Raw genomic sequence first — 17,717 nt, 5'->3', positions numbered from 1 at the left:
ACCAACAAAATACATATTGCCTGCAAAGGTGCTGGGGCTACTTTGAGCAAGACTTTCACTAGGATGGAGTTTGTGGGTGCTAGACTTCTCAGAGCAGATTATATGCAGTAATAGAAATCCTCCTCACTCATGTCAAAACAGTGGAATCTTGAAAAACATACATACATTCAGAAGCAGGTTTTCCCGTATACAAGCTCTGGAAGATTGTTTCACAGTATTTACAGCCACCACTTAGGGGGTATGTTCCTAGGAACTTACCGGCACAGCCGAATGCCAGGTGATAGCGTGAGGAGGGACTGAACTTTACACAGCATACATTGGCTTTGGCTTCGATACTCGCAACAGAGTTATCCAGGTTGGTGGACCACAGTTTTACTAACAGGAGAAGAAAGACACGGGTCACGAAAGCTTGCAAAAACCTATATTGTACATGTTTATATGACACCGTTAAAACCTCTAGATGCATACATAAATACACATCAGGATTAAATATCCTCATGTTTTCAATAGCATAAAAAGCGTAGTTGAGTTTCAGATTCTTGTAAATAACAGGCTTGTTCTTCATACACAGGGCTCTGGAGGCCCAACATGACAGCTGAACCAAAAACATGCCCTGTTGACTGCCGAGAACAGATTTCAAATGATCAGAAGAGAAGTCTAATAGTTTAACATTGTTTTGTTTTGTTTTATAGATCATACTAAAAGTACACTTGTGGAATATATAAATAGACAAATGAAACCGCTTTAAGATGCTCGTTTCACATACAGAAAAACCATAAATGTTGCATAATCCCAGTGTACCATACTTTATTAGTACATAAAAAGACATCCAGTAACCTGTGCGAAATGTAAATACAAGAAAGTCTGTAGCGTGCTGGCAAATAGTTATTTCGATTGGACTCCACAATGGCCATTGTATTTGGTTAAAATCATGTACAATCAAAAGGACTCATTTTGTAATATTTATGCACAGTGTGAAGTAAGAGACATTATGATTATGAAGCATTTATCATTATTCCTATGAGAAACAAGCTCTTGCAGTGACTTGATTGTGCATTTATCTGCTCCACAAGTATACAAGAATACTACATGTTAAACTATTTGATTTACCTTCCGAGAATTCCAGAGGTATCCTTAGGGGACATTGGTAGTACATTTTCTCTGATAAGGCATTCAGATTCCGGGAAGCCTGCAAGACCCTTCATAAAACAAGTCAATTATTTGGAAGGGTTAGAAAAGTTTTGAAGACGGAGTGTTTGAGGGTTAGCGCATATGTGTACATTTATTCTCTGGATAAATAGACTAAGAATTAGATGCTTATTTACAAGATAAACAGCTCCTAATTTATCAACAAATTATTTTCAGTAGTGCTTTATCCCAGTTTTCAGGGTCTAAATTAGCCTGAATTGCTTGGCATCCTTTTTCATTGCAACCTGTAAATGTGATTCAGTACACGGCATTAATTTGTTTCTCCCACCTGGAAGTCGTGGTTTCTCTCAAGAATGGCTGTAATACATTGCTGCAAATGTTACAACTTTGCCTGATCTGCAATGCAGCATTATTTAATCTCTTTAACGCAGATAAATTGAGGCTCTAGTTATCACATGTAACAATAGATGCAGCAAGAGCTTGGTACCTTCATATAAAAAGAGGGGTTTCGGATATTAACCGAGTTCCTGTACAGAGCAACACACTTTTTTTAATTCTCAAGTTTAAGGTTGCAATGCTCTGCAGATTGTTATCTATACAAGGCATGAAACAAAATTTCTAATCACGGAGAGAGAAAAAAGAAAAAAAAAAACACATTTTCTGGGAAGCAGGTTTTCTACAAGTGTCTTCATGAACAAAGACACCACCCTTCACCTTCACTCTATAGTGATGGGAACTAGGTGACCTCTCCCCGGGGTCAAACTGCAACCGCAATCAACGCTTACCTATGCTTTAAATCTATCCTCTTATTCAGAATATACAGAGGAATATTATCACCTAGACGCCACATTAATAGTAAGAATTGTAACATGTTATATTGTGACTTGTATAGCCTCTACCGATCATTGCAATGGACAACTCTTATTCTCTTAATGTTTTATAGCACTTTTAAAAACTCAAATCTAGCATTTTGGCTTGCGACCGACAAATGAGCTTTTGTGGCCCTATGGCATATATGGAGGGACGCAACTGTAGTCCTTTAATCAGCAAATGTTGCCTATTGCTGCTACCTACAGTACACATTGAAACAAGTATGCATTTGTGTTCAATAGGTATAGATTTGTTCACTGAAGTTGGCGGACCTTGCCAAGACAACTCCTTGGCGCGCGCGCTAGATATACAAATCTATATATTGATATATAGATTTGTATCTTTATCACAAGCTGTTTTATTAGGGTTTTCATTTCACGTGTTTTTCCTAACTACCTCCGGAAGCGGTGTTAACATGGAATAACTGTCAGACCAAGAGTTGATGTTGATCTAAATGGATAGGCTGCCATGGAAATGTAATTGCGACCAATACAGTTTTGTCTTACCAATCAAAACCTATTAGCAGGATGAGCATAGAAGTAAGATTCTAGCAGAAGAGGTGCCTCAAGTTTGAACACAGAGCAAAATGTAAGAGCTGTAATACGCACCAGTGGTTGTAATGACTTGCTGGCACAGATACATTTTCACTCTGTACAAAGAAACCCATGGCCAAAAAATTAAGTCCTATAGACATTTAAGGCCAGAAGTCTACAGCTCAGTGCGCTGGTTTATTCATTAAACTTGCACACTAAAGCATCATTTTGTGTGTAATATATGATAAGTGGCGATGACAAGAAAAGGTGAGAACAGTCAACATGGAGCTGCTTCACCATGCTTTCCAGCTCTGCAAAACATTGCTCTATTAACCCCCTTGCCACCATTTGTGCAAAGCTATGACCATTATCTCCTGTTCAAAATACCTTGTAAAGCATTAACTCCCATTCGTGAAACAGAGCATTGCCCTCGGTAATCAATGTTCCAATTAGAAAAAGGATTGGCTCATTAGCCTGTGCCACAGAGTACTTCCCCATTGACTCATGCAGAAAACCAGCAGTCCACTGTCCTATCAATACCACTATAGAGTTGCTGAGATTTGCTTTAAGCAGGACCAGAGTACCAACATCAAATTCTGTGCAAACAGACAGCGTACTGTAAACAAACACTTCCACATTTAAACCATTGCTGACATTTAAAATTAATTGCATTGCCTTCCAGTAGTCAAGGGACTTTCTATTCCATACATAAATCTGTAGAAAAAAAATGGAAAAAACATTCTCCCATCTTATGTACATTCTTTAATATCTGCACTCACTTATTGTCACAGTCTCTTTGTAAAACCCAGATAAACTAGAGCGGTCACAAACCTTTGGCATCATCAGAACCAGACGCCAAGAGTTTGGGGTCCATGAGGTTAAAATCGACGCTCCAGCACCTTTTTTCATGCTCCTGTTTTCATGGTGGAAAGATAAGAATAAAGCCAGGGTTATACATTAATAAATAACAGCTTTCTGTGCTCACGAGGTTTCAGGTGAGCACTTGATAGCGAGAGGCGCAAGCGGTTAAGGCATTAGATGAACCCAAAGTAAGGTACAAAGAAAAATATCCATACAGGACTAGCAAAGAAGGGTGGGGAGCCGTGTTGGTCCCTTCTGCCATGTATTAACAAAGGAGGGAGAGGGAGTAGGTGGAATGATGCCTTTTTATTGAATCAACAAGTAGTTGATATGTTGCAAGCTTTTGAACCTCTCTGTGTCTTCTATCGGGTATATACCAGATGAAGGACCCCGAGAGGTTCGAAAGCTTGCAAGATATAAGCTACATGTTAGGCCCATTAAATAAATACAAAACGGGAGGTGCTCGTGAACTGAACCGCGCTATTTTTATCCCCAGGGGACCGCCCGTTTCAGAGATATTTTCCCTCTTTGTCGCGGTGTTCTCTGCCATTTCAGAAAGTAAAATGCCCACAAAATCAGCTTTAGCCCAACAAGAAGCCACATCAGGGACGACACCGTGGTCTCCTATTGAACAACCCTAGAAGTCATCATTGAACAGCCAAGAAGAACACCAGCAAAGAAAGAGTATCTTGGAAATAAATAGCTGTGTTCACCACCAGAGGACGCCCCACTTAAAATCTTAAATACAATTAAATAGAGTATTTTGTCGATTGTAAGACGCCATCGAGTTTAAGACGCACCAACAATTTAGCCCTTTCAAAAGAGGAAGTGTACTAAATTTACTTTTCACTTACCATGTTTGAGGAGAGGTCCCATGTCAGCGGAGGATGAAGTGGGCGGCAGGAGGTCCACGTCTGCAGAGGATTGAAGATGGACAGTGGGAGGGAGTGCGGCGGCAGGTCAGGTCCCAAGTCTGCAGATGAATGAAAAGACAAGACAGCGGGCAGGAGGCGGCGGGAGGCAATCATCATAGCAGGAGAGCTGAGCAGGAAGAGAGCCACATAGGGGCACGGCTGGGGAGGAGCGCACTGTAACCGGAAGTCAACTTCCAGTGTTAGTGCGCTCCTCCCCAGCCGTGCCCCTATGTGGCTCTCTTCCTTCTCAGCTCTCCTGCTATGATGATTGTCTCCCGCCGCCTCCCGCCCGCTGTCTTGTCTTTTCATTCATCTGCAGACTTGGGACCTGGCCTGCCGCCGCACTCCCTCCCACTGTCCATCTTTAATCCTCTGCAGACGTGGACCTCCTGCCGCCGCCCACTTCATCCTCCGCTGACATGGGACCTCTCCTCAAACATGGTAAGTGAGAAAGAGGGGGGGGGGTGTGGGTGGTGGGTGGTGGAGACGACGACACTTTTATACATCGTTTTAAGAGACTCCAATTTTAGACATGATGCGTCTTAGAATTGAGGAAATACGGTAATAAAAAAAAAACCCTCAGCTTGTTTGTGGTGGTGGGGACAAGCAATGGAATCACGTTTTTCCAGGGGGATAAAGGACGTGATGGGGTAAAGTTTTACACTCTAAAAACACAGATCAGCAGTTGTCTACGCCCATTATAAATTCTCGGTAAAGAGCTTAGGAGGAGCAGATTAATAAAATGCTGAATGTTACCTGGTACACCTTGGATCTCTGCCCTGTGAAGCCATCCCATAGGATGACTGTCCCTTCATAATCACTGCTAGCCAGAAGGTTCTTGTGGTAACTGCTCCAGCTTATACAGCTGCCAAAAGAAAAAAGAAACCTAATAAATCAGCTGTATAAAAGGAAACAATTCAGTCAATGTTACTAGAGCAGCCTAGAGATTCAACACCTGCTTGACTCAACATATTGCATACCCTTCAAGCACTTAACTTATTCAAGCAGATGAACATGTTCATGATGGCAGTTTCCACCTTCCCTTCAGAGCAGGAAAACATTGGCATGTTGAAGATGGTTTAGCAGTTTGCTTTATATATTTTTTGCAGAATCCAATTATTTTCTATTTTTAACAAAACACAGCCTTAAGTCTCAGCCATGTTACCTACTGATTCGTATATGTCTTATGCATGGATCAATTAATGGCTGCATATTACTATATAAATTCAGAGCATACTGAATCGTGTGAAGAATTTGCTACCAGAAACACAGAACAAAGAGAGTGATCACGTACTTCCAGACTTTCTGCAACCCATAGCTGAAGTGCAAGCTCGAAGTTGGACATTGCGTACACGTTTGTTGACCTTCCCATGCACTTTAAAGCAGCAATCCAAGCAGCTGTTCAGCTCTTTCCATAGGTTTGAAGCCGAGGGTCTCCGGAGCCGAACCCCATTAATCTCAGCTCTGGGGATTCCCTGCTTCCTGAGATACTTGCCGCCGTAGGGGGTGCCGATAGCCACAGCTCGCTAGCTGGGGTCATGTACTGGCGGATTTTAAAAGCTCTTGCGGGCCGATAGTTTGACGTCCTCGGGTGGTTCGGGCTTCCTATTGGCCTACATGATGTGGGAGCTATAAACTTTGAGAGATATTGGCACCTTCTTCAGAGGAAAGTAACTTGTGAAGCAGGGAGTTGCCGGAGCTGAATTTAAATGGGGTTCAGCTCCGGAGACCACTTTCTTCAAACCTATGTCAAAAAAGGAGGGGGGGGGGGGCGGAGGGTGGTCTGCTGCTTTCAAAAAGATCCCTACTTTTGGGTCTACTATCCTCTATGGACTTCTGAACATATGTGGATATTCTTTTAGTATAATGAACAGTCATCGTTTCTTTTACAATGTTACATCGGGTTCTAAAATTAATCCAGGAGACTAACACTTTCAAATTATTCCTGTAAAGCATTACAAGGTTTGGAACTTGTTTCTTATATTAAGAGAATCAACAGTTATTTGGATTAGCTGATCTGTATGGCCAGAGCCAGTTGGCAACATTATCTCCACAGAAGGATATCATTACATTGTACAACCCTTGAAATGTGGTATAATATTTGAAAGCCAACGATTTCCACACGCAACAGACAATCTAGGCAGCGCTTTAAAGTCAAGGAAACTGCCACCAACACAAGCAACCTGGAAGCAAGAATTTAGAGTATCTCAGGTTCTAACAGGCAAAATGAGTGCTCACTAGTACATATTATCTAGTATTTTAGACAATTACATTTATCGCAATTCCTTTTGTGCTGATAACATCTGAATGCAGCACACTTCTGTTTTTTTTTTTTTGTTGCTTTTTTTAATTGGCAAGATTTAAAAATAGGCAGTGTGTTTAAGGGGCAGACAGCTATCAATGTAATTGGCTTCCTTTAAATCACCTAAACTAAAATGTTAACTTGTTTTCTTCTGGTGTAGAACATTTTTAATTTTACTTTCTTATGGTCCATGTAATTCAAGATCTAATCTGACAATTCTATGTATACAGATCCAGCAGAAAGTCTGGAACACATGGACTGCCTCCAAGATGTGGAAGCACTGCTCCAAGTTCTATTGCACAGCTCCTGGTCACTGTGCAAAGTTCTAATAAAGTAAGAGCCTCTGCCATATCCATGAAGTGATGCAGCTGGTGAACTATAAGAATAATGGTGAACCTATCAAGATTCATGGTGGTTACCTGTACACTGCCTGCTAATTACAGCAGACAAGGTTAAAGTAAGCAATATGTTACATAGCTTGAAGCTGACGTGCCAAATAATTCATCGTTTTTTCTCCGCAAGCATCAAATCTTCTAAATATACCGGATTCACCCACAGGTTTCTACAGCAACTACACACAAAGACTTGTTGAAACGTTTGTCAATACGCATTACAACGCCCACAACTCCTGACATTCAACTTGATTTTGGAGCTAGCCGAGAGGTTGTGTTTGCCAAATGGGTAAAAAAATAAACAAAAACACAAAATTGAAATGAAGTTTCCCGAGGGTCCTTGCTGTGAATAGAGATTTGGGACGAGACAGAGAATGGATGTGTTTAGGAAGCAGGTGAAAAGAATGGGCGATCAAACTGATCTATGGCTCTGCTCCAAAAAGTTTGCTGGTACAGAAGAGGCAGTCAGGGCTCGGGGACACAGCTGGCAGACAACAGAATAAGGCTAGGAGAAGTCCGTAAAAGACTGACTGAGGCAGCCCTTGCATCAGGCACAGCTATAAAAAGGAGACAGTCTGAACTCGTTGTTGGATATGTACTTCACGCAACCAATGAAGCAGAAAGATTCAGCAACGTACGATTTCAAAATGCCTTTACTCACAGGTGTGGTAAAACTAAGTTATAACTTTGTTTTAAAATCACTATATTGTAGTTGCACAATTGTGGCACTCCCGTAAACATGCATGACCTTTAATATATTGGAAAAATAGATATTAAAAAGATTTTGTGTTTTTACACCTTTAAACAGTCTAGTGTTCTTAAATGAGGAATAGTACATTTTCAATGCTGAAGCAGTCCGAAATGTATCGCTCTGCAGTAATTTGACAGTCTCTAGCAGCAAAAGGGTTATTACCATTGATTCTTAACCTATTGGATTTAAGCCGAGGTTATTGGTGTGATGTTCTGCAATGCCAATCAAGCATTTTGATGATCAAATAATATAGGTGGAGATCATATAAGATTGTGCTACCTACCTAATTTTTGAATTGCAGGTCATCTCATTCTCGGGATAGTGGATGTCAACAGCGTCCTGAATGACCGTGCCGTACTCGTACACTTTTATCTTCTTGGTTACACCAGCAATGGCAAAGTAGTCACAGTCTCTGTCAAACTCTATGCTGCGAGAAGGGAGAGAATTCATATAGTTGTAAAATACACACAGGCGCCCTAGTTAAAAGTTATTTTCAGATCAATACTAATTGAAAGTTGGTGTCACTCTTCCCCTCCCTATTATACCCAGCCCCATATATATACACAAGGATTGAGACGAATCCATGTACTGTTGTATCAATGGTTTCTCCCAAGCACTAGAATAGTCTGTACAGATTACCATGCCCTGGACATGTATACTGTATCCCTGCACCCAATCATGGCGTATGAGGGAACAGTATGTATTCCTGAGGACATACTTTCAGATTTCGATACAGGTACCTAGAGGTTACAAGCTATGTATTATATTGCACCTACTCTGAGATGTGCAGTCCTAGTAGAGAGAGCCCTAGTGCCATTTGTCGCTCCACCCATACCTAGATCTCATCAGCTAATCGGGGTTCCCAACTTACCCAACCCCAGAGACAAAACACGTACTGCAGAACACATTCCTACAAAAAGCTAGAGCCTATGAAGCTCTGCAGAAAAGGTGCCAACGCAATCCCTGTGCTATGACAGTCATTTCCTCACCCCCGCCGCCGCACTGCCCTAATGTTTTGAAGTTCCCTGAAGGTCAGTACTACACAACATAATTGTCTGTTCACCATCTTGCTCAGTCTTTATTTATGTAACATTCCCATCCCCCAGTGCCCTCACTGAAATGCTCCATTAGCTTCCCATGACACATCATTCCAGCGAGGCTGATTTACTACTGATTTGGGATGTGAGGAAGAATAATGATAATAAAAGGAGGGTGAAGGATTGGGCAGGTTTAAACAAGAATCCATGTTAGTACGCTTATCGAGGGAAAGCAGAGGGGGGTGAGCGTGTATAACTCTTTGGTCATTTTCATGGCAATTTTTCTTGCTAGCCCATTGTGAAGCCATAAGTTATTCTTATGTTGAATACAAGGCTGACGGGCAGGTAATGACGCTGCCCCAGGACAAGTATCATGCCCACACCGTAGGAGCCAAGGAAGACCATCAAAATCCCAAGGCATTACTGGAAAGGCTTCAAGTGGAAAACCTAACAAGCAGACTGTCTCAGGGGCAAAGTGTTAAAAAGCCGTATCTCTTAGTGTATAATAGGAGATTTGCTATGTGCAAGAAAAACGTAGATTTTTTTTTGCGATCAAGAAACCAGATTGCTTTTTAATTGTAGAACAGGGTCACTTACAAAACAAATTATGCTCCCTGATAACTCCCGTGTATCACACACCAGTTATTCACACTGTATTCCTTGTCCTTTAATTTTTCCCCACTCTCTCCTATCCTCCATATTCTTTACCACCAAAATCCTGCCTGAAATATGGTCCAGCACAAGAGAACGATCACTGGTTTACATAATAGGATTCCAGCATTTTACATGGACATTTTCAGAGCCAAAATCCACTACAGCAGCTTGTTTTCAGGAGGGATCACTTTGATTCCACAGCTACTATAAAGGCGTGCGGTACTTCTCAGCTCGCTTGTGGAATTCAAACAAAGAGAAAAGCTTTCAAAATTGATGTGCTTCAGCTATGAAACTTTTCTGTATAAATACCCCAGGGGAGATCTAGACTACACAAGATCCCAAGCATACAGTGAAGCATGCCGACCCTGAACAGGGGGACCTTGACCTAGGAGGTGACCCAGCAAATATGTGATTAATAAGGTTCTGTTGCCCAAGGCTGGCACCCTATACAAGCTAGTTGTTGATCTGCCCTTGTGTAGAGATGAACTGTCTGCAACCTTGGATATGACCGTTGGGGTCTAACGGGAAGTGTTACAGATAGGGTGCAGAGGCCTGGAACAGTGATCATTTTCAGCATATTTAAATTGTAATCCATATCAGAGCTGAGGATAATTTATTCTGTTCCTAGCAACTACCGTTTAACACTTTGGTCTATGCTTTCCATTGCTAAAAGGGACCACCAGATTATAGTTTCAGAAATAAACCACAGGCCATTACTACCTTAAATCACAGCTGAATCTTCATTAACCCCTTTCTGCAACACAGAGTAGAACATTTCACCAAGTCAGAGTTTAATTAACGTAATACACTATATACAATGAATTGCAAGCCTTCTCAGCATGAACAAACACTCTTTGGACACGGCCAAATAGATTGAAAACTATTAATGGAATAAAATGCCTATGGATGGCAGCCTACCATGAAGGCCATGCTTAAGATGCACCATTGATTTTTTTTCCTCTTTCTTGCAAAGAAATCTTTCCTCATCACTTTTACAACTCCAGGGCTGAGCCTCTACTTTTACCGAAGACCAAGGTGGGATACATCAATACTTCCTGACATTTCCAACAGTCATGAATCTTGCCACCTGCTAGAAATACAATTTATTGACCATGGCTCCCTTACTTCGTGGAAACAGCATGTAACGATCGTTTAATAATGGTCAATTGAGCCCTAAGCAGTACTTCGGTAACAAACGTAGAAGAAAAATACGAAGCATGACAACACACTTCCAACATACAACCAGGAGTCTATCCTCTCTCGGCAAACAGAAGAAAAATGTTGACACACAAAGTACTGCTCACTCAGACTGACTGCCCTGATGACTACCTCTACACACCCGAAGACAAACCACTGCAGCGGGAAATGACGGATCTTAGCTGCCGTGTAACAAGGGTCCCACTTCTCTTGTTCCAAACCAGATCATAATAATTAATAATATTAAAAAAAAAAAAAAACATTTCCCGTTATCACCAGCATGTTACACGTTATACCATTGGTAGATACACTGAAACATCTACTTGTACCCTTTGAATGCATTTATAAATGCCAATAGTCAATTCAAGCTTGGTGAAAATTGTGTTGGTGTTGTCTTTAATGTTTTAAAGTAGTGCTCAGACTATAGGCTGTCATTTCTGTATTACATTGATCATTATACCTGTCAAAAATCAGTTATGCAGAACAGCCAAGATCACTAGAATGCAAAAATGCATCTGACAAAAGCTCTAATGTATGATGTAAATCAGGAGGTGTGGGTGGGAAAATCTAACTGCAACTTTGGTGCTATTTTGTTGGATTCTGCTGTCAAATTGGACATGCTGCTGTAACAACGTTTGTGATGCCAACTTTCTAGTGACCATGAGCAGAGGGTGCCATCTTGTGTTTAGTGACAGGATAACATACCTTAAATCAGACTTTAAAGCTTATATACATCATAAGAATTTCTTCTGTTAGACTAATAAATCTGCAAACATCCAATGGCATGAAAACAGTGATAAATCTGTCATACTGCCTATACATTTCTGCTTAGCAATGACAAATCTGTGCACTCCATTCACTTGAGGCATGAAATGGCTTAAATAGGATTCTATGGCTTATTTATTTTTAAATAAGCTTAGGGCAACATACAAATTTATCCTATTCGCTGCCAGAGGCACCAGCACTGACATGCCATGTATGAAAAGCTCTGAGTTGTTGTGGTTAGGAGCAATAAATAAGAATGAAAAGGCGGCTGCAATCCCATCATTACCTGGACACAATGCTGGAGCCGTTATAGAGATCGCTGGCATAGGAGAGTGTGGCGAGGGGACGCACAGAATTATATCTGGTGAACTTGGACAGGCATTCCTGGAACTCATCCAGCTGGCTCACTGTCCGGCTGTCATCTGTAGACGAGAAGAGAAAGGACAGTCATTGGTGCATCCCCAGCTTTTCAAATAACTTCACTTTTCCAATCATCTTTTTGCCCTCATTTACCCTTAATTAGGGAAGAAATCCATAACGAAAGTAGATGCAATGATACTTGTTAAGCTAACTTTGCATACTTATCAAGTTGTCTTACGTTTCATTCTCCACCCATGTCGTGTTGTCTACAGCCATTTGTTTTGCAAAAGAACATTTTCAGAGCACTTTTAAAAACGATCAATCTAAATGTTGCTTTATAATGTAGCCCTGATGTTTCCTTCATTACAAATCTCTAATCAGTCCTTAACAAAAGCAGTTTTGTAATGATCATTGGGAATGATAAGGCAGACCTTTCAGAGCACCTAAATATGTATGTAACATACAAACAAACATACTGCTAGGTGCCTAGATAACTTGTGTCTGCCGTGCATGTCCTTGAGCCCCTTTTCTTCACAAACGGCCCAGTATGTTTATGAGGTGTAATGACCACGGGGTGCCCTGCAACAATGGGTTTGAGAGAGGGGGGGGGGGGGGGAAGAGAAATAAAGCAGTTCCCTTGCTCATCTGAGCAACAATAGGACCCCTGGGAGGCCAAGCAGTGTTGGAAGTGGCCTCAGGCTGATTGAGAACTGTATCCTGCAGGCCCAAGCCTTTATCCCCCCCATTCTCGGTGTATTGTATGTCTTTATTTATATAGCGCCATTAATGTACATAGCGCTTCACAGTAGTAATTCACATGGTAATCAAATAAATAACAGATAATATAAATAACAGATCATGGGAATAAGTGCTTTAGACATAAAAGTAACATTAAAGAAGAGGAGTCCCTGCCCCGAGGAGCTTAAAGTCTAATTGGTAGGTAGGGAGAACGTACAGAGACAGTAGGAGGGAGTTCTGGTAAGTGCATCTGCAGGGGGCCAAGCTTATGTATCATGTGTTCAGAATATCCACAGTGCTATTCATATGCTTCTTTAAGCAAGTGTGTTTAAGGTGGGTCTTAAAGGTGGATAGAGAGGGTGCTAGTCGGGTACTAAGGGGAAGGGCATTCCAGAGGTGTGGGGCAGTCAGTGAAAAAGGTTTAAGGCGGGAGAGGGCTTTAGATACAAAGGGGGTAGAAAGAAGACATCCTTGAGAAGAACGCAAGAGTCTGGATGGTGCATAACGGTGCATAAGTAACAGGACGCAGAGCAGACAGCGACACGTCTGCAGCAACTGTGGGTGGTTAGCAGAGAGCTACAAGGATGGTGTGGTCACGAAAAAATGTGTGCAGGCATATATTTCTATACATTATATCCATAATGTATAAATACTTAAATATGTACACAGTACAGTAGCCTCAAAGTGCTTCAATATTAATACAGAGACCGGGTTTAACATTCTCTTAAAGTCACTTTTTTTGTGCATTATAAAGTAGTCCCTGAACTCGTCACCTTCTGGCCCAGAGACTAATTTAATTAGCATATTGAGAGAGAATGACTATGCTGCCAACACCCTACTTTGTACTGCTCTAAAGGGGCACATCTATATAATCTAGAGCCTGTTTGAACTCTTTGGCAGAAAATCCCCATTGATTAAAAAAGTTATTCTCTTGCCAGAAACTTTGTATTTTATTTATTGCTGTTAGGATGGAGAGGACACCTGTTTGCATCTGCACATGCAAAGCAGAGATCCTAAAATGATATTCATTTGATCACATACAAGAATCAAGACTTCTAGCAGTTACACGTCTAGTTCAAAGCATGCTATGTATTTAACAAGCTGCACCAGCACAGATGTGGAGCAACTTTCAGCTTTATAAGAACTCATTTTCTTGTCCAGCTGTATAATTAAAAGCAATTGAAAACAGAACGGAGATAGGGAAGAGATACGACAGTCAGTGCGCAAATAAGGAGGCAGGAAGAATTAACAAACTTTGTGGTGGGGAACACCTGTGTGTGGAAACTACACTACATCTGCTCCCTTGCACTGTTACTTCCAGTTCCTCACAGCATGCACTGTGTTAAATAAAGGTCTGCTTCATTTAGCACCTCTTCCAGCTGCAGTGTTAAAGGGGAATTGGATATAGGCAGCAAAAAAGTCCAGAGAAAGAAAAAATATTCTAAAGCATCCGGAGACGAAACATAACTCAAGTTTTTTTTTATTATTAGGAAATCAGACGATGATTTTGGATCATCTGTAAAACAAGTTCTTGGCTTGTATATATGGCCCTGACAAAGACCTAATCATACAATTCCCAGTGCTGTCTTCTCCTAGCCTAGTGTATTTAAAGGGCAGTGCAGAGCAACACACGGACATTTCAATACATTGAGGCCTGTGAATTTTCAGGGTTGTTTCATAAATGCCAATTTGTTCATTAGCTTTGAAATGCCAAGATTACAGCAAACAAAGCTGTGTTAAGCAGTTTTTAGAAAAACACAATAGCAAATATCTTAAAGCAGCTGTTGGGGCCAATCACTTTTTTTGTATTTTATTAAACTTACTTTAAGATCTCTCCCTGCCCTTTCCAGGGATGATTTTAGCGTTAAAATCTGATGCTCTGTTGAGAAGATCTAAGCATTTGAAATCGTACGTGTCTGGGAACTTAAAATGAAGCCCTCCCTAGAAATCAGTGCAGTGAAAAATCAATTGTTAACAGAACTCTCTACCGGCAAGGAGCTAACATTCTTCTAAAGAGGGGGACAGCTTCAAACGTAAAGTGTTTAATAGGGAAGGGTCAATATTAGAGAACCGCAGTAAAATAAAAGGAACAGCACATAAGACAAAAAAAAAACCTTACATGAAGGGTGGCCCCACAAGGCTTGGTGCCTCCAGGCAGAGGTTATAGTTTCTTGGGGATAGAGTTAGTCCTGGAGCCGGGAGCTTGGTTTCAGGGTAGAGGAAGAGTTCCAAGGCCAAAGGGATCAGGCAGAAGGGCTGCTCCATGGTGAGGGCTGGAGACTAGTTATCCACCAGTTCAAATCTGCTGGCAGTTTGCCAGGGTATGGGGAATTTATACAGGGTTCTCCCACAGAGACAAAACAAATTTTAAATGGACCAATTGGGGACGCTGGGAGGTTTCTAACTGAGCTAATCACAGAGCTTGCCAGCAAACAAAGACCTTGGAAAATGAGAGGGAATCCAGGCCTGAAGTCCTCAATGCTACTCAATCAACTGGTGCCAGGTTGTCTGATATCCAGAAAGTGGCCTGGGGCTCTGAAGCACAGCAGGGGGGGAAGGGGAACACAACAAATGGCAAGAATGCAGCTACATAATACAAAGGGCCTACAGGGTATAATAGAATGAATAGCAAGTGAGGACACCTGGGGCAAGAACACAGGGAAACATGGGAATACTACAGTGGAAAAAGGCTACATAATCTCTAAAGCAGGAAACAGGGGTTCAAACGACATTTTGTATTAAAACGGGGGCTAGCGACGAGGAACTCTTTCTGGGCAACTCCTACTGCCTCCTTCGGTGTTAACAGAGATGTGTTTAAAAGATAGCAAATGTTACATTGGCACTTGAAGGAAGGAGCTTACTTTCCAAGCATACATCCAGAACTAAATCTGCATTTCCAGCCCCCAATCCACTGCCCTAAAGAAAATACTAATAGAAGCCTCAGATAAAGACATGGGCTACTGTGATGTTAACGAGTGGTGAATACTGTAGATTATACCAACATTGGGGGGTTTCTGGAGGGATTAGAAACTGTAGAAAACACTATGGGAGGCAAACAATAGGATTGGACGTACTGTAGTGCCGACGATTATTCTAAAATAAACCTGGGGCAATCTCCAAAAAGACCCACGTACATGCTGCAACATTTCACACATTTCTGCAGACAGACTAATGGCCCATCGGATTAACAGTTGGGGTCTCTGGCAGTCCCATTCAAACTGAATGGGACTGCCAGGAACCCCTGCTGTGTTAGTCCGATGGGCTATTAGCCTCTGCAGAAATGTCACTGAAATATCACCAGCTAGTTTAAGGCAAGCTTTAAAATACTCGTTGGCTCGTCTGTATGCAATAACCAATATTGTTTTATACTTCAACTTTGGTGCAGTTTATTAAAACGTTGCCAAGCAGCTGTGAAGTATGGTCAGACCTGCATAGGGTATCAATTTCCAGGAAAGGTGAAATCCCACGCATAGTTGGACCAGTTGAATGTTTCTAATGCCTTTGAATGGGGGAAGTGTGTCAATTAAGAATTCTCTTTGAAATCAAACCCCACTCAAACCTAACTTGAAAAAAACATTACATTTATAGGTGTCAGATTTGGGTAAACAAGTTATAAATGAGACAGATGAGAAACGTCACTGGCATTAGTTCACTTCAGTCCAAGGAGGGATTGCCCCTTTTTGTGGAACTCCGATATAAATGTGGTTTGCCTTTATTAACACTCAAAGCAGTAATTCCCCCCTCCCCCTCAGAAGCCTATAGAGTTTAACGCCTCTGAGCATATCCTGTGTGTTCTTGTTTTTTTTATTTTTATATAAGTGTTAAAAAATCACTTTTTTTCATCTCTACGGCCTGATGTCAACCTTACCTGAGCTTAGGGGACAGGGGATGAGCCTCAAAGTCTCATTAAGACTAACGGCTGTTAAACCAAGCAAATGTCGTAACGGTATTAAATGCAAGTTAGGGTCATATTAATTGGCTTTAGTGAATACTTCATTATGAATAACAGCCTACATTAGGCCGCGCGTATAGTGCCCGCGACGTCACCCGTCGCCTCTAGCGAAAGTTGTATTTTGCTTTGCGGCAGCGTCGTGGGCAACCAGGGCATTGATTGGTTCAGGGGCTGTCACATGAGGTACAGCCCCTGAAAAATCGAATATTCCTGGGTTCCGAAAATCGCGTTGCCATGTCGCGCCTACTATAAGCGCAAGCGACAATGCATTTGTTTTCGGCGATGTCGCTATATTACATTTATATTAGGTTAGCTTAATGTTAAAGAGGCTAATGGAGCTTAGGAAATCTGAGCCTCCAGATAAAATTGTAGCTTAGCATCTATATGTTTGTTTTTAGAATAGAACAAAATACATCTGATGCATTTAAGTAAATAGATGATTCAGGCTCAACAAGTGGAAAAAAAAGGCATTCCTATGCATCAGGCTTGGGCTGTGCTTATGGCGACGCACACCACCAAAACAAAGTAAGGGTGTCAATTGAGCGCGCGCGAGCAACAGGACGTGTCTAAGCACGCAAATTTCAAACAGATTTAAGAAATTGATTTTCTTGGGTGACTGTAAATGAGGGGGAAACGCCAATGTGATGTCATGGTCTCGCCTCTGCCAGGCCTACCTGTAGCCTCCAGTGCATGTTTCGCACACGTGACGTTACGCGGTCGCGAGCATGCACTATAAACGAGGCCTTAGAAAGATACAGTCACCCTCAACAGTAACAGTTTAACTCAGGTGCATCATGTTAAACAAGATCTTTCTATTTTCTCCTAGTCACCTTAATTCAAGCACATCAGCTACTAATGAAGCAATCATTAGTCAAACAGAAAAAGACTATATAACCAATGGACACAAAATATTCATCAAGACTTGGACTAACAAATGGTCCTATGATCACAAACTCTAGATAAAGATTGTAATAACACTTCAAAGCTTCTGTTTACTAAGAAAATTTCAGTTCAAAATATACATTTTATAAACAGGTGTTCATGTTTATACACATCTGCTCCATTTAACATACCCCTGTCCTTAGTTTACTTTCATCCTTGGAGGAACTGCCGCTTTTATGGAACAAAGATCATTAAGGAAAAAGGACAATGACCTCATACTTACATGTTGCACAAAACCCTATCGCCACATTGTTTATTTTATACATCAGTTCACGCGACTAGAGAGATAAATCCATGAGA

General features: G+C 41.4%; 1 protein-coding gene across 4 annotated transcripts in view; it reads right to left on the bottom strand.

Annotated features, from left to right (window-relative positions):
* COP1 (COP1 E3 ubiquitin ligase) overlaps positions 1-17,717 on the bottom strand; it is a 62,303-nt gene that overhangs the window by 22,834 nt on the left and 21,752 nt on the right. For all 4 annotated transcript variants that reach the window (XM_075616646.1, XM_075616647.1, XM_075616649.1 and 1 more), the window contains exons 11-15: positions 11,712-11,847; positions 8,056-8,199; positions 5,084-5,192; positions 3,384-3,465; positions 259-375 (exon numbers count right to left, since the gene is read on the bottom strand). In XM_075616646.1, the coding sequence (XP_075472761.1) occupies positions 259-375; positions 3,384-3,465; positions 5,084-5,192; positions 8,056-8,199; positions 11,712-11,847 (588 nt within the window). The remainder of the gene's footprint in view (positions 1-258; positions 376-3,383; positions 3,466-5,083; positions 5,193-8,055; positions 8,200-11,711; positions 11,848-17,717) is intronic.

This window comes from Ascaphus truei, chromosome 10, assembly GCF_040206685.1.
Source record: "Ascaphus truei isolate aAscTru1 chromosome 10, aAscTru1.hap1, whole genome shotgun sequence".
Lineage (NCBI taxonomy): Eukaryota > Metazoa > Chordata > Amphibia > Anura > Ascaphidae > Ascaphus > Ascaphus truei.
The sequence above is the reverse complement of the archived record's forward strand: the minus strand, read 5'-3'. Positions and strand labels throughout refer to the sequence as shown.